The sequence below is a fragment of the Alexandromys fortis genome, unplaced genomic scaffold (genome assembly GCF_014885135.2).
Source record: "Alexandromys fortis isolate MF-2015 unplaced genomic scaffold, M_Fortis_MF-2015_v1.1 scaffold_142, whole genome shotgun sequence".
In the NCBI taxonomy this organism is placed as follows: domain Eukaryota; kingdom Metazoa; phylum Chordata; class Mammalia; order Rodentia; family Cricetidae; genus Alexandromys; species Alexandromys fortis.
The window spans coordinates 420,597-446,216 of NW_026068057.1; the positions used below are offsets into that span (position 1 = coordinate 420,597).

Genomic DNA, 25,620 nt, shown 5'->3' on the forward strand with positions numbered 1-25,620 from the left:
ACAATGGAAGAAAGAAAGCATCTTCAACAAATGGTGCTGGCACAACTGGATGTCAACCTGTAGAAGATTGAAATTTGACCCATATCTATCACCTTGCACAAAACTCAAGTCCAAATGGATCAAAGACCTCAATATCAGTCCGAACACACTGAACCTGATAGAAGAGAAAGTGGGAAGTACCCTACAACAGATGGGCACAGGAGATCGCTTCTTGAGACAAAAATATTCTTATGTGAAATTTGTGACTGTCATCCCAAACTTATACACTGAAACCCTACTCCATCCCAGTGCCATAGTATATAACTTCATTTGGAGCTCAACGGTTTTTTTAAGAAATAAATTTAAAATGGGATCATTATAGTTATCATGATTTCCATGTAACTAGGTAACTAATAGTAAAAATAAACACAGCATAGACACAAATACAGGAAGTTTGTGTGAAAACATGACAAAGAATATGTCACCAAACCAGGTGACCTAGATACCTAGGATACTTTTATCCCTCACCATCCTCCAAAGAAATCACAATGATGTGAAGACCTATATTGTGAAACTTTATCCTTCCAAACTATGAGAAATTAATCTCTGTGATGGCATCTAAATTATTCCATGATTTTATGGAAGATTTAATTCACTATTAAACTAGATAAAATAGAATAAAAACTAATGAACAAATAATATACAGTAGATCCTATACTCTGAAGTCCTATGATGCAAAAATAGATTTTTCACAGAAGATAAAATGGTCAATGAGAAAAATATTTTTTTCTACCTCAAAAACTCAAGTTATCTCTTTATGGTAAAGAGAAAGACCTCAAAAAGAATAAAACATTTGTATGAGTAAAAGATGTTGCCAAGAAAGTCTTGTTTTTACACACCTAACTGCTTTTACAGATCTCTCTTGTGGATTATAAATTTACCAGGCTCTTTCTCTGGGCCCAGACTTCTGGAAGATATCAGTATTTGCAGGATAACTGAAGATAAACAGAACGGAGCATGGTTCTTTTAATATGTTGTCTTCTTAGGAAAGAAAACAACTAGGTATTTATAGGTGATGTATAGTCATATATATTGGCGATGAGGTTATGTAAATAGACCTTTGAAAGTGAGAGGATTTAACACACAACATGTTTCTATGAAGACACATATGTGTATTATCTTCTAATTGAAAATGAGTGAGGGAGAGTTTGATATGTTGGCAGGAAGGTGTGTCTCAATTTGCTTTTGACAGAGTCCTTAAAAATATCCTGGCATGCCATATTTTCTTACTTTCTTTTTTCTTTCTGAGGTACTAGCATACTGCATGATCATCTGTAGCGGTAAATGTACTAGATGTGCACTCACTTCTACAACTTTAAGATAATAACATACTAGATAGCTTTTCTTTGCATCAATAAATTGATTTAATAATATTTGAAGCCCTCAAAACCAAACAAAAGAAAAAAAATCATTCCTTCTTTAAAAAAATCCTACATCTCCTTCCTTTCTTTCTCTCTGATGTGGTTTCAGTAGCCACCCCCATTATCTTTGCACAAACACTTCAGTAACTCTGTGCTGGACTTCCCATACTAACTTCACAGAAGACCAAACCTCTTAAATACCTACTGCCTCTCGTATTTCCACACTTGATCCAAGCTCACATCTCCCGAAGCTATAACTGAAACAAATAATTATTTGAGGCAGGGTCTTATTAGGTATCTTTGAAACTCACTAGGCAGATAAAACTGCCCTTGCACTTATAGAGATCAACCTGCATATGCCTCCTGACTATTGACATTAAAAGTGTGTGTTACTATGTCTAACTGACTCCACATATAAGTTGTGATATACATTTATGGATACATTATTTTTTACCCAGTGAAATTTTTAACTGAACTGCTCTTCGGGCTGATGAGGGAAGGGGACTTGATTGGGGGAGGGGGAGGGATGTGGAAGGCGGTGGAAGAGGGGAGGCAGAAATCTTTAATAAATTAATAAATAAAAAATAATCAAGTTTTGAACTTCAATAGCTATTAGTTAGACAGACAGACAGGCAAGCAGACAGAGAGACACACACACAGCCACCCTAATAATGTGATAATGTTTCATTTATTTTAACCACCAAGTGATTAAAATTAATTATGACATAGATACTAGAAATGTCCTAATAGATTTTCATGTTTTATTGTTTTAGGTACTGTGGCTATAGACTTGCAAGACACAAGTTGTAGGGCAGCAAGTGGCCCTACCCTGGCTCTTCCTTCAGAAGGAAGCAAAGAATTAAGAAGACCTAGTATTGCTCCTGTTTTAGAGGTTGCAGATTCATCATCAATTCAAACATGTGATCTTTTAAGTGACCAATCAGAAGATGAAACTACACCAGATGAAGAAACCTCTTCAAATTTAGAGTAGGTTTGATTTTCTAAGTTTTTGTTTGTCTGCTTTTGTTTTTGCTAGCATGTTTTAGTTTAATTTTTGGAGAATATCCTACATGGAAACATTATTCCCATTTTAACTTTCACCCTCCATCTCCTTCAGTATATTCCCACTTCCCCGTCAACATCATGACCTCTTCATTAATAATTATTTTTACATATATAAACATGTATATATAAAAGCATTCTGCGGAGTCTACTTGGTGTTGTTTATGTAGTCATGTGTTTAGTGTTGACCACTTTGGTTTGGATACTTTGGATTGAGCCATACCACATGGCTCATCCTTGGAGAAACTCATTCTCATGTCATTAATTGCCTATAGTTTCTTATCAAGGGATAAACTTTAAAATGAAAGAAGGAATACTATTTTTTTCCTTCTGGGTGATCTAGAATCATTGCTCCATAGTTCTACTGAAATAGTTCTCTATTAATCATTTTCTCACCACAGAGTATTATAAGACATTGATTTGCTACCTTCAATGTACACCTCCAGCCCTATTTTTCCTAAATTATCTTTAACTTAATATAAAAATATACAATTTTGTTTGCGAGTAATATAAGTTGCATTTTCAAAGTTGTATTTTATTCTACTGCACTTCTATCTTTAATTTCTTTTATTCACATCCATTTTGAAGTTTACATTAGTGATTTACTCACTATTGTGACAAAATCAAAAGTAACCTAAGTACAGAAAGGTCTATTTTGGGTCATAGTTTGAGATTACATTTGATCATGACAGAGACGGCCTGGTGACAACAGATGGCTGTTCACATGGTGCACTCAGGAGCAGAGATAGGTGGAATGCTGGTGCCCAACTGACGTTCTCCTTTTTGTTGAGTGTAGGAACTCAGCCCCTGAGATAATACTGCCTACATTCCCAGTGCGTCTGGCCATATCAGTTAAACTTCTTTGGAATCATGTTCACCTATAAATATATTTTCTAGGTGATTTTAAAGTCTGTCAGGTTCACAAGCAAGATTAACCATCATTAAGTTTATCAAATGACATATTAACATGAAATGTTTTTCTCATTTCACCATTTAGAATTCCTTTTATATTTGGAGGCTAGAAATAATTTCAATTTACAAATGAAAGACATATTCTTCGTACATTAAGCTTCCATTCTCTTACAGTATCTGCCTGTATAGAAGTCGGCGTATTTAAGCCTGTCATACATGTTAACCCCTGCTCTTCTCTGCATTATGTTATCATTGGAAAGCTGAAAGAACAGTGGTCTACAATATTGACCTGCTATCTCAAAGGATTTATTCCATCCCAGTTTTGTCTTATGATGCTTGTTTGCAAATTAGCAGTCTGACTTCAATTTATTTGTAAATCATGTTTGTTGCCACCTCCTGGCGTTATATAACCCTAATTGAAGCAATCGAGAAAAGTGCTCCTGTAATGTTTTGTGCTGAGTAACTAATGGCATTAGTCACTACAAGTGTTGTCACTGTGACGAGGTGTACCAGGACAGTCATCGCCGACCATGTATGTCTCGGTTGCACAGTTGCGGTCATAAAAAATCATTTCATGCTTTGTTGAACTGAACATGAGCTGTCTTTGAAACTCAGAAAAATAAACTTGAAATTCATCCACAATTTCTATTTGTTTCATACAATGTCAATATACATGAAGACAAAGTCTTGTCTCAAAGTATTCTGTGGTCTAAATGCTCAAGTATGTTTGGAGAATATAGGATGGAAAACCAGCAGACTGGGCACCATCCCTGCCGGCAACCATTTTTACGGGAAATGTTTTAAACTGTGAATCAAATACTTTTTCTTAGATTTCTAGATCATGGAGAGGTAAAAGAACTGTTTTATAAGAAAATCAAAGAGATATGAAAGTAACAGTGATGACTGCAGCTTCTAAATTTACAAAATGTGCACAATTTAATGTGCGCAAAAAAAAAAAAAAACAGCATCTACAAAGTACTATCAACAAGGCCTTAACTTTATAACACAGGAAATGTTACCAAACATCAAGAGCCTCCCTTTTGAATGAGAAAAATGTTGCTTCAAGTAATTTTCTTTTATTTGCTAATTAACTTTTATGCTTCTGCCCTTTAGAAGTTCCATGTTCTACACTGGTGTAGCCAAAATGTGCAGGTGGCTGATTTTAAAAGTCAGTAAACAAACTAAATGTCTCTGATAATATTTTAAGAACAATTCCAGGAAACCCCCTGTTTTTCACTAATTAACTTACTTTTCCTCCTTTAGTTATGTGTGCATGGCTAATGAATATCGATACAGCAAAACATTATAATGCAGTCTGCCTTAAGTACACTTTGTAAGGCATAACATTGCTATTTGTTATGGATACATGCTTATGTCTTCAAGAACAATGATTGAGAAATGTTTTCTAAGAGGAAATGACTATTATGTATCTATGTTTCTTGTTGCAGTTGCTCATTTCTCTAGCTGAATCAAACACAAATACCCCATTATTCAGGTCAACCTGAGTGTTAATGCCTGTGGTCCCTGATGCTGGTTTCATTGAACAACGATATCTGTGGTTCGTTGCTGCTGATCTCAGTAACCAACAAGGGCTGTGGTTCATTGATGCAGATTTCATTAGTGGAGAATTCAAACCATATAATTTTTACATGACAGAAAATACTTTCTCAACTATTTAAAAATATATATCACAAAACTTTATATTGAGTCATATTTAATCATAATTTACTTCACATTTTGAAGATCATGTGATTTTCTTAATAAGCTAGAAGCATAGGCTTCAAATTCTAATGTAATCAAACAGAAGATCAGGGTCATATCTGAGGGTTCCAGTTCTCCATGAATTCTCCAGGAATAACATCTCATATTCCTTTCCAGATATGCCAAGGGCTACCCACCTTACTCTCCATACATAGGAAGTTCACCTACTTTTTGTCACCTGCTTCAAGAAAAAGTGCCCTTCTGCTGCTTAAGATTAGACAAGGTAATGGTGACTTGTTGGTGCTATTCTCTCCAAAAATAAAATTATACCATGAGCTATTGAACACATTTAAATACATTTATACAACTTGTCCAAAATACTTTATTGAAAGAATAAATATGATAAAGTGTATTACGTATAAACATGATAAATACTTAAAAACAAAAAGTACATTACATATAATCATGATATCATAAAATGGTTAATTTTGCTTTTATCCTCACACACAACTTTATCCATCTATTTAAGTAGCCAACTTGTGTTAGTTTTTTAAAGGAAAGACAGAGGCACAAAGCTGTTAAATTACTTTTGGTTATTATTTAGTTACAATTTGTGTTTGGTAGCATATTAAATCTATATTTTTTTAAAAAAAATCTCTTGATTAAATGAGACAAGTACATTTATGACTAGGTGGAAGCTAATATATGTGTCTTGCCTCATATCTCATTCCCACATTTTTCATATAGTTCTCTCTTCCTGCTTGAAGGCTTTAAAGAATTTACTCAAACAGAACAGTCTGAGAATGTGATCATTTTTGTCTTTTTCTTTGATTTTGTCCTCCTGAGTAATGAGGAAAAGGCTAAAGTGAAACATTATATACCTTAAAGAGATTCAAGCATACCTTGACTCCTAATCAGGGATTTTTTCATTTATTCTTTATTTTGGTTAAAATTATAATTGCAGCACCCTTTCATGTTCTGGACAACTTAAGAAAACCACAATGACATGCAGCTTTCTTATCTGTAAAATGAACATAATTTTAATGCTATAGTGTTCTTAGAAGGGTTATGTTAGTCATTAAATTTAATTTAAGATAGTTAATTATTGAATTATGTTTCAATTCATTTTGTTAATATGCTTACTGTTTTCTCAGTTATAAATGTTGTCTGTTGCTACTCTTGAAGAAGACTGAAAGAATATTTGTGAGCTCTAAACTTCATCTACTTTTGGCCAGTGCTTTTTTTCTCTTTCCCATAAGTATTCCATGTAGCTCCATTTCATTGGGAATTCTGTTTCTCAGGCCCTTAGTATTTTTGATGTCCTCTTTTTTAACTTTGATTTTTGAAGCATTTGCTGTTACTGGTTATCTCTGTTGTGTTTTGCTAAATAAGACTTCTTCCATGGCTACAGTTTTCTAAGTCATGTTCAAATATAGTACTTTTGATGTTTTCCTTCAAGTAGATTCTTTACATATATCTTAGGTACCTTGATGCCTGAAATATAATATATGTATATATATGTATATATATGTGTGTATATATGTGTGTATATATATATATGGGAAGCATCAGAAAACCAAAAGAGTAAACGTAAATTATCTTCAAGCAACTAATCTAATTCTCATTATAAGACTCAGCTCTCAAAAGAGAAGATTATTGTCCCAGTAGAGGACCTTTAAAAGCAGTATACTAATGGCCTTTTGCTACATTAATAAAGGAAAATATGTAGTTTTATTGATTCGTGGCTATAGAGGAGATTATTTTGCTGTTTTATAAACTGGTATATAGGGTATGCTCCGAAAATGGAAGTTTACTTTGGGATTATGGGGTGGCAGTAATCAGTTGGCTCCACTGTGTCTGTGAAGTGGGTGAATTGGGATGGCATTATCATTCTGTCCCCGTGCCAAGGTGTTTCAACACTACCTTCGCATTGTCTCTTTGGATTTTCTTAATGACTGTGTCCCTTCCATGTCTTCATGAGCTGTAAAGTTCTATTACCTTGTGATATTTTGTGGGTGTTGCAGTTCTAACCTTTCTAAGCCTTCACTCATCAGTATTCTTCAACCTCTTTCTTGGTGACCTTATCTATTTCTTTATATGGCTGTAGATTCTGAATATCAGAACTATAAAAATCTCTACCTTGTTGCTTCTCTTCTTTACTATTCTCTTAGATATTTCTCCCCTACTTACTAGATCATTTTCATACAGCCTTATTTTCAACGTTTGGAATTTCTGGTGGTTGAAATTTTTTTTTCATTATGTCTTGCCTCGGATTCCTTTCATCTTTATTCTGGAGGGATGGTGTGCTTGGTGTCTACTTTTGCAATAGCTTCTTTCTTCAATGCCTCTATCCTTCTGACTACTATAAATATCCATCATTCTTATTGTTATCTTTTGTAGTTAGTCACTCTTTTTTCATGAATGATTAATGTCCCATAGTCTTGGCTAGCCTATGCTTTCATAATAATGTGTGGGAATATGTGACTTTGTTTATTCATTTGTATTAGCATTCACTGATTCTTTGAGGCTTTGTGGTTTGTTCTGTCTAGAAAATTCTCAGTCAATGTTTATTTGAATAAGGTTTCTTTTTGACTGTGATTTCTATTTCAGCTTGGAGCTTTTATTTTTGCTTTGTATTTGCATTTGGGTTGTTATTTCATCTCTGTTCTGTAGTTGATTTCTTCAACTACATTAAATAAGTTATTTAATTTTTTTTCACTATTGGAAATTGAGCTTGGTGTTTCACCCATACTCAGAATGTGATTTACCACTGACCTGTATCTTCAACTCTGAATTAGCTTTTGATTTATATTGTTCAACTTGAGAGAATATATAAAAATAAATATAATATATTTAAATAACTCTTTTGAATATTAAATAGGATTTTGTTAATTCTTTAAGTGCCTTTTTCTTATTTCTTTAAACATATTCCACAATATTTTGTGACTCTTGTAGCATCAAAATTTGTAGTCTTTATAGATATAATTGTTTTCTTATTTTTATTCACACATGGTGCTTCATTTCCACCATATAAAAAACAATTTTATTAAAGACTAATGGAATGGATACTTTATAGGTAAGGAACACACAGAGAAGTAAATAATATGGACTCAGATAAATGAAAAGTTTATGTAGAGACATTATAACAATAAAGAAAAATCCATTAATAAACCGATAATTTAGATTGAAAATTGTCTTGATTTAGCAATGTTAATTAATTTCTTCTGAGTCTAACTTTTTAGAAATTAAATTAGTTTTCTAGTAATTTTGTGCTCACTTCAGCTCTGTAGTGAGTTCTGATCAAGTGTTGTGCTTTGCTTTGTGTGTATTGCTTTTTACACTTTAACCCAGGTATGGACTTAAAAAGTTCAGTTTTCTTCTTTTCTAGTTTTTCTGTGTTATTTTCTTTTTTATTTGATAACTTTAAGTAGCTAGTAACGGGACTATCCCTGAGGCTTTTTAGCATCAAGATATATTCAAAATGGGAGTCACATGTCATTGCTTAGTGACTGTACTGAAGCAACTTTTAGCTCACAGTGCGAGTAGGACACACCTCGTCCACTTCCAGCATCAGGTGTATCCTACTTCTCATCTTCATTATTTATCACTGTTTGCCCACATCAAGATGGAGAACTCGGTAAAGACAAATGTAACTGTGCTCCAATCTGATAGAGAACTATTCAGATACATTTTACATAAACATATATCCTAAATTCTTTGACCCCATTTTAGTGGAGTGTAAAAATGGCATTTCTTTGTATGATTTTTCTCCCCTAGAGCTGCCAGCATAACTACTATGAGGACGCAAAAGCCTACGGATTCAAAAATAAACTAATTATAGTTGCAGCTGAAACAGCTGGAAATGGATTATATAATTTTATTGTACCTCTCAGGGCATATTATAGACCAAAGAAAGAATTAAATCCCATAGTTCTGCTATTGGATAACCCGTAAGTATATTTTAAGATACACAGACAGAGATTTTAATTTTACTGTACATTAAAATAATTTACTTAAATTAACTGATACTACTTTAAATCAGATACATTATGGTACAGAATTCATTGGGAGATAGAGTATATGCTATGATGGAAAACATTATTGATTATAGTAATGTTTCATCAATACTAGTCAAATATCATTGAGTTGGAGACTTTTATTTGAAATTAATATGCAAATGGTCATATACTCATCGTACCAGTTGAAAGTAGCCGCTGAAATATCTTTCGCAAATTTCTTCAATTTAATCAACAGGCATGGAAGACACCTGCCAAAATTGTACAGTTTTGTTCTTTATCCATAAATTGTCAGAAGAGCATTTATTGATCTACCTTTATATGTCATAGCTTAGAATGTCACTGTGTATTTTACTTATGATGATGTTCATATATGATAACAAAAAAAAAACAGTTGTGCAGCATCACCTCTGTATGTCTGGAAACTTTTTGATTGGATTACTTTTTAAAATATGACTACTTAAGCATTTAGAAAATCCTACAGATGAATACATAGGTCCCTGAATGAAATGGTCAAAATGATTTTATTTTAAATTTACACTGCCCTTCACTGTAAGTGTAAACAAATTGGTTGTCATGAGCACAGTGTTAGAAGATATCAGGAGCTTGACAATCAGTGTATAGTATGGCCATAACAATAAAAAGATTGTCAAGTTCCTTCCCAGTGTTTTCAATACACTTTGAATTCCAGAGGTTCTCTTGGGAGAAGCTGCAGAGCAGCCAAGCTGTTACTATAGACACTTCTGTTAACTAAGTAAAATATTTAGTTTGGAGCTGATTTTCTATGGGATGCCCCTATAATGTGACAAACAATATGACAAATGGCTATTGCAGACTACTGTGGTATCCTCATGGTGAATGACTAGAAAGGTTAACTCAGTTAAAGCCCCCAGTTATAAAAATATAGAAGGAAGACCATCAAATGAAAGAAGTGGACTGTGTTCAGAACATCCTCTGATAGTACTAAAGCTGGACCAGTCTGTCCTTTTCCTCACATTATTTCAATATCAAATTTTGATTCCTAATATGTAACTTTTTGCTAACCACCTCTAAAAATACTCATTTTCTCCTGGAGTAATGTCCTACTTATGAAATAGAAGTATACTCCTCATTCTTAGTCTCCATTCTTATAAAGTAGTCTTAACTCATCCATTTATTCCCATTTACCTCATTATCATATGAAACATGGTTCAAAACATTCCATTCAAAATTTTATTCAAAATCTAATAAATTCCATTATATTTTGAAGAAAAAGTCACTATCATTTCTGAATCCTAGAGTATTGGTTCATTCAATAGGATTATATAGTTCTGTAATTCTTTGTATATAGCCCTATTTTCTGGATGTGGTTAATCACACAAAATGTCTGAAAGCTCCGTTAGCTGGATTACTGACAGGTTACTATTTCTCTTTAAGGTCAGTATTTCTGTGTATATATCACCTTTCAATACTCTCTTAATTGAATGAAACCATGGAGATCAGTTTAAAAAGTTGGTGGGCTTTCCCTGTATATAGTTATAATAATAGTGAATGTTAAATATTCATTACAAATCATCATACTTGATATTTGTGTTTTATTTTATATAATCATAATACATAGAAATCATTGCTCCAGAGAAATGTACTCAGGAAGTTAGCAGTCTTAATGCTTGCATTTAATTTAAACATTTGAATAAACTTTTGTTATGGATGGTATGAAGCAGAGCTGAAGGTGTAATGACATCCAGATAATGTTCCCAAGGTCAATTTTAGAATTAGGTCCAGCTATGCAATGACTAATTCATTGTTCTTTCCTCTGTATCTTACCTAAGGTAAGATTTAGTTACAAATGTATAGACAATATGTATTGTTTTCAGTTAGTTTTATAGACAACAATCTAGCCTAAATTCCAATATTTACCCATTGAAGATATATCACCCTTACCAATTGCTGATGGTTTGGATTATAAATTTCAACATGGTGCTGTTGTTTGCTGGTTTATGCTAAGCATAATTCTATTTAAGTTTAAAGTGGTTGTTTTATTAGTATACACTATGTATTATAATTGTTTAATTTATTTACTAAATTCCAAGGACATGTTATAAAACCTTCAGCTTCCTGGGTATGTCTCAAAAGGGACATCTAACATTTTTACTTATCTTCAGCTCCTTTGAGGAAGAATGAGGAATCAAAACCTGAATTCCAATAACTAATGCTCCGGGGAGTCCCTTTTGAAACAATGAAACACCTGTTCCTCTGAAATGGCTTCTGTTCTGCAATTTGTTGTACAAATTTATATAAAACGATGCTATTCTCTTTAAAATAGATCCATATCCAATAACTTTTATAATCATGACCCTTCCTACTTTGGCAAGCATTACTTAATTTTGGGGTTTGACAAACTTTAAATGGGCAGTGGTGATGATAATATTAAGTGAATGACTGTGGAGATAAATTAATCGAAAAGACAAAATTAATTCCATATAGAAACAGATGTGTCATAAATATGAAGTATTAAAATGTTAATACTTAAAACACATAACAGTATAAAGTAGACGTTACGGAATATTTCCAAACAAAAAGACTTACACATTTCAATGTTTATCAAGCCTGGCACATTGAAAACATCTTTTCTGTGCCTCAGCAGAGCCGTGCTGATCTGTCCACAGTTCATCAGAGTGATGTCAGTTCTGATTGGGACACCATCTGTTCTCCTCTATGTTCCGTGCTAGAAAGATTTCAAATATTTTTATTATACACACTACCTTAAAGGTCACCAAGCTGAAATTTAGCTGACAATAAAAGCTGGAATATATTAAATAAAGTTAGGCAAAAATGTGCCAGAAAGCAGGAGATGGGCCAAGCTCAAAGTGGTATGGGGCGGTATTCAGGCCATGGTGACTCAGTACTCAGAAGACAGATGCAGATGGGTTTCTGTGAATTCATAACAAGTCTGGTCTACAAAGTGAGTTCCAGAACAGCCAGGGATACTCAAGGAAACCCTGTCTTCAAAAACAAAAACAAACAAACAAACATAAATGAGTGAGATGCATGCTGAATTCATTAATTTTTACACTAATCATTTTTACATCAATCTACCTCTTTGCATATAATATGTAAACATTTCAGCTTGTTTGTAAATAATTGCTAAAATACAAGATAAATAAAATACCCCCCCATCCTTTTGTTTGAGGCAGACAAAATGAGATCTAAGTTTAACCTCTAGAGCAGCCTGGATGATATTTATTCTTGTACCTCGTCCCCTTTTTTCTTTAATTTGTAAATGGTAAGAAATTTAAGTTATTCCCAGACTTAGATAATATGTGTTGCATACTAAGGCAAGATCAAATTTATGTGACAGCCCAGAAATGTTAGAATTTCTTCTCCTGTTAAAAAGTTTGACATTGATACTATTTAAGTTATTGGAAGGTCGTATATAAACCCGTGGACAAGAAAACATAGTGTGGAGACATAGTTCAATGAAAGAATGCATGCTTACCATGTGAGAGATCCCAGCTTTGAACACTAAACACACACGCATGCACGCTCACAATCATGTGCATAATGATTTTAAAGATTTGCAATTAAGCTTAAACTCTTAATTTTTTTTTTTTAATATAAGTATACGGGTGTTTTGGCTGCAAGCATCCCCGTGCATCACTTGTCTGACTGGATCGTCCAAAGCAGGGAAGAGGGGGTTTGATTCCCTGTAACTTAAGATATAGAGTTGTGAGCTGCCTTGTGGGTGCTGGGAGTCATTCAGGTGCTTGCTAGAGCAGTGTGTATTCTTATCTGCTGAGCAATCTTTATAGCCCCTGATCAAACAATTTTAAAAAATAAATCAACTACCTAAATGTATACTTGTAAAATATTGATGCGATAAGATTGGCTCATAAAAAATATATTAATTTCTTTCCTTAGAGATGAAGCAAAAATAGTGTGTATTACTTTAATTGGATAGAAAACTTGCTCTTGAGTTTTGCAAATTGGTAAAATTTATGAGCCTTTTCCCTGTCTGGCAATACTGAGCTATTTTGTGTTTTAATATACAGTGTCATTGTGAGAGATTTATGAAGATATAAGTCTTTGTATTCACAGTCAGTGTACTTAGCAGACTCTATAGATAGAGTTGTAATTACCAAGTGTACTTTTTTTTTTTTTTGGATTTTCAAGACAGGGTTTCTCCGTAGCTTTTGGTTCCTGTCGTGGAACTAGCTCTTGTAGACCAGGCTGGCCCCGAACTCACAGAGATCCACCTGCCTCTGCCTCCCGAGTGCTGGGATTAAAGGCGTGCGCTGCCCGGCTCCAAGTGTACTTTTATACTTCTACTTATTAACACTGACCTCTTTGTATATTTTTGTTATTTTATTTTATTTATAACTGGTAATTCTGTGTTTTTTTTTTTACTTTGGTCTATGAATTTATTCTGATCTGCATCAATTGACATATTTATCACTGTCTCTTAGATTAAACAAACTAAAATATTTCTTTGTGTGTAATAAGTGATTTATCTATTTTGTATAAATAATAAGTTTTACATTTTATATGTTTTTTATAAAATTTATAGATAAGTCATCTGATCCTTTCATCACATTTCTTTTTTTTCACCATGATTCTTTCATGCCATATTTAATAGACAAAATAGGATTCTCTATTTGGCAACCAGAAAAACGTCACACATTTTATTTTGTTTTATTAATAATTTTCTTGTATATTAAAGTTTTCATTGTACTTTTGGAACATGATATAAACTAGAGACAAGAAACATATTTGTGATGAATGTTCTATGTGTTTGTTTAGTTTCTCAATACTAATGCTTCTCGATGTATAATTATGCTTGCTAATTCACTGCCTCCCAATGATTAGGAAAATTCAATTATTAAGTAGCTTGGTGTTTTAAATACAGTTGTCAACTTTCAACAGTTACAAAATATATGAATGAAAAATTGTTTCTTTAAATTTCTAGTTTCTTTTACATCATAGAGGAGTCTTAAAGTTAGTGTCTTTCATCAAAAATATGTATTTGCAAAGTTTAGGGTACTTGATTTTCCCTTGTGATAGCTGAAACCACATGAAGATGCATAGTATTATCCCTATTTAAAAGCAAGTTTGAACAATTTGGAAGACTTCTGGTTTATTTAAGTACATGTTGTAAATATATCGTAAATAACATTGATGAGTTTTCTTTAAAAAGACCTCGTTTTCCCCCACAAATTTAAAGTTTGTCATCTCTTCAACCAAGGGGTGAAAAAGAAATCTATGAAGGTCTCATCTTGAATTTTATCTCTCACATGATGGCAGCCATAGCTTAAAGCCTTATTTGCCACAATGACCTGGGCACACTTTATTTCTTAGAAAAATTTACGTCTCATGTTGAATTCAATGATCTATTATGAAATAGTTCAGAAAAGCATAGACTGGAGACTCAGTGGGAAAATTTGTGCAGAGAGATAGAATAAAGAATTGATATAATCTTAACCTAAATGAATATGGCAGATTAAAGTAGGTATCATTAAGTACATGTACATATTTACAATTACCAATTAAGAATGGCACTTAAAAAAACAAAAACAAGTTATTAATGTAAAATTAGTCCAGAATGTTTTTTTTTTTTTTTTTTTTGGTTTTTCGAGACAGGGTTTCTCTGTGGCTTTGGAGCCTGTCCTGGGACTAGCTCTGTAGACCAGGCTGGTCTCGAACTCACAGAGATCCGCCTGCCTCTGCCTCCCGAGTGCTGGGATTAAAGGCGTGCGCCACCATCGCCCGGCTCAGAATGTTTTTAAGACCCAAAACATATTGATCTTTCAGTACTTTTAGTACTTGCATCTTTACATATGCTTCTAAAATTATGAAGTTTATCGAGATCCCCCAAACATTGTCTTTCTATGTTGAGAAGCAACAAAGTGTCTACAAATAGAATTGAAATCTCTATCCTAAATCCCACAAATGTATGTGTTAGAATACTGATTCAAATCATCATATTCAAGAGCTTTAAGGATGACTTAAGACTGATAATAATACCTACTCTGTGAATGCTTGGGATCTTGACAAAACTGATAATGCCCAAAAGCCATCTAAATGTGTGCATAACATGCTATATGGAAATTAAGCTAGAAATGGCTACATAAAGTGAATATGATTTATCAGTTAAATAATTCAATATTTTCAAAACTGAATTATGTAGATTAAAACAAAGTAAAAGTACCGGTGCATTCACTATTGCAAATAAATTCACTGGATGGAGAAATTCAGGCAAAATGTTAATAGTATCATCATTTGGAAAGTTTTGTTAATACATCACTGTATTGTACTTTCGTTTTCTTTAGAGTTCAAGGAAATAGGAGGGACAGTATCAGAAAGAAAACAGTTAGGAAAAGAATTGATTAAACGGGGATCAGCATCTGGGAAACAGCAAATACTCTCTCATTACCTTAACCTGGAATTTCCCTGCTCTGTTGTACTTGCCAAATCCCTACTCAGTTTTCAAAACCCAAAGTAAATATTACCTCTCTGTAATATTCTCCAGTTCTGCCACCTGTCTTTTTAAAGAATGAAACATATTGTGTTTTCATGATTTTATCTATGTAGTTAAAATTCTACATATCTTATAAATTAATCAGCTGCAGATTTTAAATATAAAAGAATACATTTTACTGCTCATTGAATAAACTTTGAATCTATATATGCTGAATATTATAAACTAAAAGCTATGAAGTGGATATAGCTTTTTAGGTGATTTCTAAGAACATTTGAACTTTATGATTCTTTCATTTGCTGATCTTATAAGTAAAGATTTTGGTCTTAATGAACATTTGCTCACCATTACATTGGGTAAATGTCAGTTTAACTTTACAGAACACAATTTTCCATGCATATATAGACCTTATACCCGACAAACTGAGATATGGAGCATGCTGTGATTATATACATACCTTTGACAAAGCTCTTTTGATTCTCAAGCTTACCAATTACTTCTTAGAGGCATTTGTGGTGCTTGAGGTCATCTAAGAAAACAAAACCAATTGCTCTTCATTGTCAAATCCTCTTCTGCATTGTGTAACTGAACTAATCGATGAACATTAAGTACTCACTAAGAGTAATCATGAAGGATTTTGTAGAATTATGCCATAATGTTTCTGATTTATATTTCACATTTCTTTGTGTACTTTGTGGTTCATAAGAAGTGCAAATGATATTCTTTAGCAAAATAGCAGTTTAGGATGTACCTTGTGTTTGGTTTTGGAAATGCAAACTAAATGAACTTGCTTCCCTTTCCTAGAAGTGCTGCCTCTGTTGTGACACTGTGTTTCATTTTGTAACCCATCTGCTACATAGGCCAGATATGCATTTTCTGGATGCAATCTGTTGGTTTCCAATGGTTTACTACATGGTGGGCTCTATTGACAAGTAGGTGACAATGTCTATGGCACATGAGTAGTGTAGTGCCCTGTGGTCTGTCAAGTGCTGTGTCTTGGTCCTGCATGATGAGTGTACTTTGTCGTGTTGATACAGTAAATATGGTGACCCATGCTTGCAGAGCTCATGCCCCTGTGTTCTGCATCTTCTATCATACTGCCTAAGCCATAATTCATTGCTGAATTGCAACAGACATTGCTGCATGTCAAACTGGTCAGGTGCACACCATTTGAAGAGCTCTTTCTGTCTTATGTCTCTTGCAAAAGGAGCACTTTTTGCAGTAATATTATTGCTAAAGGCATCAAAAATGCTTTAAAAATTCCACATTTCAATGCAGTGAGACCATTACAATAACTTGAAATAAAAATAGTAAAAATAGCTTGACAAGTTATTCAAGCATATTTAGTAATTTATTATAATATAATTTCTAAATTGAAATTATGTAATGCATGTAATTATGTAATGCAGTAACATAAAACATAAATATACTCTGCTGTGACACCATTATTGAGAAAAGGTAAATTATCACCAGACAAATTACATGAAATAATATTGTAAAGTATTTACGCTAATAAAAAAGGAAACTTAGAGAATTAAGCTCCTAAGGAGGAGATGAACAAAGGTTGATTGATTTTAGACTTGTAAGTATTTAAGGTGGGTCACCATATCTATATGCACGTGTATATATTAGAGAGGGAATTATATATGAAGTGTCCATGTATAATTCTTGCTTGCGTTATTTGAAATTTCCATGCAATATAAAACCTATTTGGAACAAGAATACTTCCTCATACTTGCAAATTTCACATTCCAGTCCTTAGAAAAACTGAGTCATGGAAGGGTAAAAGAGGGACCCCTGGTTAGAGTATCTTCAGGGCTTATTTCTCTTGGATTGCTTTTCAGTGGCTGCCATCTGGTGGCTGAACTTTGTAAAGCAACCATGCTTAAAAATGATACACAGTCGAGCAGTAGCAGGGAGGGGAAAGATAGCCTAGAGTCATAAAAATACATTCATAGAATACTTGAGAAAAGTTAGGGTGTTAATTAGAAAAACTAAAGGTTTAATAGCATAGCAGTTCCAAATGTTTCACTAATAACATCTCAATTATTTTGTTATTTCTAAATTCTAACACAGAATTTAGTGATAATTTGCAGTCCTGAGTAACTACAACAGGAAATAGATTAAGGATGGAATCACAGATGCACCTGAGAACATGTAAAGTCAGAACAATCCCACTTAAGAAAATCTGTGTTCAACATTTGCATCAGTTTTGTGCAATTATTTATTCTTTGACTCAGCAAAACTGACTTCTTACAAATTTATATTCCCTTTTCCTATAAAATTCTAATTGAGAATTTTGATGGAGAAAAATCTTTTGAAGGCTGAAATATTAGGAGAGAAGTTGAAATCACTAGATGCTAGAAGCGAGTTGACTTAGTTATAATCATATTCTCCTTAAGGAGAAACAGCTTTTTCCAGTGATCAAGGGCTCTTAAACCAAGGAGTTACAAATGCTGATAAGCTCGTTAGTACTGGCCTAAACCCCCAGTTGCTGCCAGATGCTTTCTATAATATACTTTTATGATGCAATAATAATAAGTACAATGAATCTCCTACACTTAAAGTCGATCTATTATATTAGGGATTTAATCTTGAGGAACATTGTGTTGATTGAATGTTATGTTTCTGGGCTCTTTTCTCATGGTGAATTTATTTTAAATGAAATTCTGTTTTTACAGTTTTAGCTATAAAATCTCTGTCACAGAAAATAGCTCCAAATTTAAGCACAGTATTTGTCTCTCCTGCTGCCCTCCCTCATCCCTTCTGCCCGGCCTGCCACATACCTGAATTATTCCTGGAGGTCTTAGGCTTAGGCCTTGGTAATGCCACTGTGAGGTATATGGCTTTATGAACCAACCCTCTGCTTTAAAGTAATTTCTAGAAACAAACTTTAGTAACCATCGGTAGTGACTGTAGTTGTGTACATTTTATTGTTGCTATTTTAAATCAGGAGGTCTGGACTAATTTTCTTCTTATCTGTCTTCACTGAACCTTGTAACTGCTACATTCTTGTACGGGGTCAAGTATAGTCCCACCCGATTTTGTCCTGGTAATTTTTTTTAAGTCTGTATACAGCAAAGACAGTGAAACAGTTGCCCTCTTTCAGCCTCAATGGTAAACATCCTTTTTTTTTATGGAAAATGCTAGTCAAGAAATTTTACAGGGACAGGAAGAAAAACTGACTAGAATAGGTAATAAGTGCTTGAACCCTAGTTTTTCTAGTCACCTCAGGCAGACAAAAATATCTTTGGCCATTCAGTCCCTTACTAAATAGTTGTTCTAGCTTTATTTATCACAAATAGGTATACATATACATATATCCTACTCTCTAGTGTAGGAAGAATCTGTAGTATATAGATTTTAAATAAATAAATCTAGGCATTAAAAATACTTATACTTCTACATTAGCTTTGTTATCTGAATTAGCATAATCTTTACCCCTCTTATACTTTCACAAAAAGCTTTTTAGAATCTTTAACCAATTGTAATATTGTGTCCTTGAAGTGGTACACTAACTGTAATAATGAATTATCATTAACTTACTTTCTATTTTACTGTTTACATAGTAAGTGTTACTAAAAACAGATTCCAAACATGGGTGCTTTGAAACAGTTGGTATCTGCAGAATTCTGAATTTTGCATATCACCAGATCATATTATCTTATAATTCTCCTTAATGTCTGTCTGTGTTCTTGATAAATTCATCTATAAAGACAACACACATAAACCTAACGATAAACAAATATGAACAGTGATCATAGTATTGTGATTTATTTAAAATTGTATTCTTTTTTTTTCTTGTGGATTTTTATCAAAGCCTAGATGATTTGCTCAGGTGTGGCGTGACCTTTGCTGCCAACATGGTGGTTGTGGACAAGGAGAGCACCATGAGTGCTGAGGAAGACTACATGGCAGATGCCAAAACCATTGTGAACGTACAGACTCTTTTCAGGTATGTGTCTAAAGCCTAGCCCTTGTTTTCCATTTGTAAAGTATTTCATTCGGTCTTTACATGAAGAGTGACAGTGTGACATGAAGCCTGGACTCGGGTCCTTCCTTTAGTCATTTGATCATGAAGCAGATACTTATTTAGCACATACTGTGAAACTTCAGCATCATAGCTGCATTATTTCTCGTTTTGAAAAAAGAAATGTGTGACCTACTGAATTATTACAGTAATTCAAATCTTCTCAACACTTTCACCATTCTCTTCCCTTCACCAACATACCTTCATTGGTAGCAATGACAGTGGCATCCAAATATCTCTGTTTATAGGTTGAATTCAGAATTCACACGTAGTAACTTAGGTGTGAGTCCCAAATGCAGTCACATTTTGATCCGTGATTTTTCAGGACTTTCCTTCTCTAAACCTCAATATAGCACTTTCAAGACTACTTGTAACTTAAATATTTTAAAATATCATGATTTTGCTATCAAGATAAAAAAATATATTGTCTTAAAAAATTTGCCATTTTAATATATATTATTTAATATATAATATATATTAGACATTATTGCTATAACCATGAGTCATATAACTGCCAGGTTCTTGTGACAGAATAGAAAATTAGAAAACTTACCCTATTGTAGAGAGCCGCAAAGTCCATTTGGTACCATGTCCACCTAGAGCCTCTTCTGACATCACTAACTTTATGACCTAATGTCTTCCTAACCTAATTGAAATTTAGTTTCCCACAGCCATAAAATTCTGAGAAAATGAACCTTGAAATGGAAAAGTAACAACTAGCTATAAGATATGTAAAGAATCTATCATACTGCCACAGCCAGAAACATATACCCTGAATTTGCATAAGAAGTTTAGCTTGAGCAGGAAGAATATACACTGTAAAGTTCTTACAATGTGACAGAATGTGCAGAATACCACTAATATGGTTGTCTTGAATAGTGCTTTGAAAACTAATGTAAGATATTGAAAATATGATCTTTATCAGCAACTCATTACTTTAGAGAAATAAAGAAGAAATTAATTCAAACATGAGATCCATAGACAGTAAATAAAGTAAGAAAAAACATACTTTTTCCCCTTCCATGCTTTGCAAAAGGTAATTAGATCTTTCAGAGATGAAAGTTTCAAACTAAATGTGCTATTTTACTTCCAATGTCCTGTGTTTAATTCTGTCATGACAGAGTTAAGATTGATTTAATCTTTATTATCTTCTCTTTGAATAGATTATGTGGTTCCAAGACAATAATTCATCTTTGTCTTATTGGGACGTGTTAATTAATCACTTGAAGCTAACTGATCAAAGTTATTTAAAGAAGATATATTATAGACAACTGATACAAAATAGCCCTTCTCTGAGTACCTGGCTGATGAATGCAAATCTACATGCGTGCATGAATGAATGAATGAATGAATGAACGAACGAACAATGTAAGGTCTTTAAGGAGAGCACAATCATACACAAAGCGTTATAGCTAACTACGAATTCTAAGAACAGGAGAAACAGTCTTTTCCAGGAAAGAGTATACCAATTGGTTATCCGGTTCCAAATGGTCAGTCCTGAAACCATATTTGTACAAGTAACCTTATAGGGACTGAGAAGCTTATGTTAATATACTTAGGAATATATCTATTAACAATTAAAGTAATTAAGGTCATTGATTTGAAAGAGACCAACAGAGGGTATAGAGGAGGATTTAGATGTAGTGAAAAGAAGGGGGAAATGTTATCATTTTAATCCCAGCATAAAAAAAAAAATAAAAGTGTAGACTATTTTAGAAGTTGTATAATTTTTATGGCATTTAGAGTGAATAAATTCCAACAGAATTTTACAAGAACTGGTAAAAAAGTAATTTTAAATGGATTTCTTTTTTTTTCTTTTTCTGGGTTCTATAGAGACATAGTCATTATTTCAAAATATACATAACAATACTTTTCAGGGAAATTTTTTTCTGTTTTTAATTGACTTATAAACTGATAAGCCCATGTTAATAAAGATATCCTAGCCTTACATAATGAATATAAAGTATCTGTAGATTCCTACAGTGTAAGATATATCTCCATACAAATAAATGGCCAAGTTATGTAAGACTTAGCACATCGATTTTGTAGTATCAGTCCCTATTTCTTGGTCACTTTTCTGCATTGCTCACAGGGTTTAGTTTCCAGTTTAATGTGGATTATTGCCACCCTAAGTCTACTCTAAGATGGATGTACCAGTAATCCTATATAAACATTCCTTTCAATAGCTTAACCTCACTCTTAGTCAATATCGTGACCTTGAACTCTGAGTAGTTTTACCTTCTAAACTCTCAGTTTCTTCACTCAGTCTGACTTTGCTTTAACTTTCTATTTTTTTCTAACTCTTCTAAATCTTTATATTCCTTTAATTGCTCTGTATGCCATCAGCTGGCTCCCCTACTGTTTCACTCTTCCTAGTTGAGTGAGGGGTTTTCTTCTCTCTGTCCAGACTGAATTTCGGCCCCTCACTCCTTATGTTGGCTCAGACATCTTCACTAAGAAAGCTGCCAACTTGCAAAGTAAAATTATAATTTTTTCTTTCCCTCTTCTATTAATTTTTTTTCTAATATCAGACCAAATCCTAAATTCTCTTTAACTTCTCAGAATTCCGTGGTCACTCTGAAAACATCTTCCCCAACCCCCATGGTGCTGCCAATTGACAAATTTCTAAGCCTAGCCTGAGGACTTCAGTGATTCTGACAAAGAAAACCCAAAGAAGTTGGTCTTGTTAAATCTATCTTCTCATTCCCAGCTGCTGCTGAAATATCTTTTACCTGTCTGTTGTTTTACTTGCAAAAACTAATAAAATTGGCCTTCAATTAAACTCTGCAAATCTAAGAGCCAACACAAAGATTCCTGTGTTCTCCAGCAATACAAAGAGAAAGGGTATGAATCACTCACAGTGGCAGAGTATGAAAGCCAAATCAATCAGCAAATAGTCTGTTATCTACATCCCTCTGCTGGAGAAACTAGTTCAGAAAGGTTGAGTCAAACTGTGGTGATTAATGTTAGCCCAGGGGTTCTAGGGCCAAACCTCAGGCTGTAACAGCTTAACAGGCTAGGTTTGGACACTCATCCCTATATGCCAAGTAAGAGACAAGATGCTTAATTTGTTTCTGTTGTAATGAACGCCTTGTGCCAAAGCAATCTGGGCATTGGGGCACTTTGCTTCAGTTTAAAGGTTATAGTCTGTTTGTGCAGGCAGTAGGAAAGGAGCACAAGGCAGGACAATGAGGATCACTATCTCCTGGCTTGCTTTTTCCGGTTTGTCCAGTTGGCTGTCTTATACAAACAGGCCTACCTTCTGAGGAATGACACCCCCCAGAGTGAACAAGGCCTACATCAGTTAACAGTGAAGAAAATGCCTCACAGACCTGGTACGGGAGGAAATCACTCCTCTAGGGTTCCTTTATATCAAATGTGTCAGTGTGACAATGGAAACTACCTGTATGAACTGAGGAATGGTGAAAAGCAGAGAAAGGAGATTTAATCAAGTACACTGAATAATGTTGTGCCCAGATTACAACCCCCAGAGAGAGACCACCAGAGAGGCCCAGACTCTAATAAGCAAGGTTTAATCAGCATAATGCAAACATCTCCATCCTGGTTGTAGCGAGGTAGAGAAGAGTTATATCTCCTCTGTGGGGTAAGCTTTTAAAGGCATAACTACAAAGAGACTCTTTGAAGCTGCTTTGGCATGGGTGCAAGGACTTTTGCTCCCTCCCATTCTGCTAGTAAGCTTTTTCCTTGTTCTTAGAGCAAGACCACTGTTTCTGAGTTAGGTCATCTTTATCAGCCTGTACCAGGTGGCTGGCTGGGCTAAGCTAAGTGACCTTGTGCTGGGAATCTCCCCTGGGAGAGGGGAAGGCCACTATCTTCTTGGGAAAATATTCTGCTAGGAATTTTTTTTCACCCCTTTGAGAATAAGGGATTAGGGTCCTACAAATAAAACAATCAAAAGCAGGATCCAGTATTCCAAAGTTCATCTTCAGATCATCGTTGAGCCCTTTGAATTTAAAGAGACAAAGAAATGGGTCATGGGGCAAGAGATTTGAAGAATAGAGAAATCCTATCCAAGCTATGGTCCAATTCAACATTGTCTTAGCTTGGTCCCTATAAGATTGTCAGAAGTAGTTGTCTCTGTTGTCATAGCTTTAGTTGAGTAGAGCCGTTATAAAAATATGATCCTTCCTGCCCCAAGACATCCCTTGCCATCACAGACAAGTACCTTTCAGGGTGACTCAGAGAAATTTTGTGAGTCAGATTTCGGGCATAAAATTGCATATATGTCCACCATCAAGTAGTTAGGCTAAGAACTATCTCTATTTTTTTTTCTTTTTCTTTTTTTTTAAATTTATTTATTTATTTATTAAAGATTTCTGTCTCTTCCCCACCGCCGCCTCCCCTTTCCCTCCCCCTCCCCCAATCAAGTCCCCCTCCCTCGTCAGCCCAAAAAGCAATCAGGGTTCTCTGCCCTGTGGGAAGTCCAAGGACCACCCACCTCCATCCAGGTCTAGTAAGGTGAGCATCCACGAAACTGCCTAGGCTCCCACGAAACCAATAGGTCCAGTAGAATCAAAAACCCGTTGCCATTGTTCTTGAGGTCTCAGTAGTCCTCCTTGTCCGCTATGTTCAGCGAGACCGGTTTTGACCCAGGCTTTTTCAGACCCAGGCCAGCTGGCCTTGGTGAGTTCCCGATAGAACATCCCCATTGTCTCAGTGTATGGGTGCACCCCTCGCGGTCCTGAGTTCCTTGCTTGTGCTCTCTCTCCTTCTGCTCCTGATTTGGACCTTGAGATTTCAGTCCGGTGCTCCATTGTGGGTCTCTGTCTCTGTCTCCTTTCATCGCCTGATGAAGGTTAATATTCAGGAGGATGCCTATATGATTTTCTTTGGGTTCTCCTTCTTATTTAGCTTCTCTAAGAACCCGAATTATAGGCTCAATGTCCTTTATTTATGGCTAGAAACCAAATATGAGTGAGTACATCCCATGTTCCTCTTTTTGGGTCTGGCTTACCTCACTCAGGATGGTGTTTTCTATTTCCATCCATTTGCCTGCAAACTTCAAGAAGTCCTTGTTCTCTATTTTTTAATGATAATTAGAAAGGTGTCCATGAGTTCTGTAAGTGTCATAGATTAGAAAAACAAAACAAAAAAAAAAACAACAGATCAAAAATAGGGAAATCCCTCATTTCTTTATCAGAGCTAATTTTAGGATCTTTCTTAATTCTTTTGGTAAATATAAACATTTTTAACATATCTATCCAGAAGATGAAATTCTCAGACAAATGAAATACATGTAGTATCAATTTTCTATAAAGATGGTTAGAATTCCTTTCATTTGTTTTTATGCCTCAAAGTTGAGGGATTTTTGTTGATACTGTAAACTTAGGTGAAAGTTCCTGGAAAATGCTTGTCCCCTAAGCAAACATAAACAGATTGCAAGTAGAAGCCAAGATGATAAGGCATTTATTCAGTGTCAGGTAATCAAGCATGAGAACTTTTCTTACATCACACCTTACTGCATCTTTGTTGGTGGCTGTATAAAAGTAAGTCACTATAAAGTCCTGGCAGACCTCAGATATATAATTGTCTTGCTTCAAGCTCAAGAGTCATGGGATTATATACATGCCCCACCGTGTCCTGCCAGCAAAAGAGCATAAGTGCTCAGCTGATAGCTTAGACTTATTCTTCCATAGCTCTTATAACTTAAATTAGCCCATTTCTATTAATCTATGTGCTGCCCCAAGGCTTGATTACCTAATGTATCAACTTTCCATCCTCCTCACTCTGTGTATCATGGCTTTTCCTCAGACACATCCTCCTTCTCTAAGTCCTCCTAGTAAAGCTTTCCTGCCCAATCTCTTCCTGCCCAGTTATAAATCAGTCAGATCTATTAACCAATGAGAATAACACAAATTTACAGTGTACAAAGATTGTTCTACAGCACCATACCCTGTCTGGCCTGACTATATTCTGATTATGCAAATTTCCTCCTTGACATAATTTAAATATCTCTGAAGACATTGAAATGTCCCAAGGACATTGCTTGTTAGCCATTTAGTGTTGATTTGCTCCTAACTGCCC

General features: G+C 34.4%; 1 protein-coding gene across 1 annotated transcript in view; it reads left to right on the forward strand.

The window, feature by feature from the left end:
- The window catches only part of Kcnt2 (potassium sodium-activated channel subfamily T member 2), a 351,264-nt gene that overhangs the window by 271,732 nt on the left and 53,912 nt on the right, over positions 1–25,620 (forward strand). Inside the window, exons 16-20 of the mRNA XM_050119976.1 lie at positions 2,174–2,387; positions 5,253–5,358; positions 8,853–9,025; positions 16,406–16,477; positions 19,366–19,500. Of these exons, the coding sequence (XP_049975933.1) occupies positions 2,174–2,387; positions 5,253–5,358; positions 8,853–9,025; positions 16,406–16,477; positions 19,366–19,500 (700 nt within the window). The remainder of the gene's footprint in view (positions 1–2,173; positions 2,388–5,252; positions 5,359–8,852; positions 9,026–16,405; positions 16,478–19,365; positions 19,501–25,620) is intronic.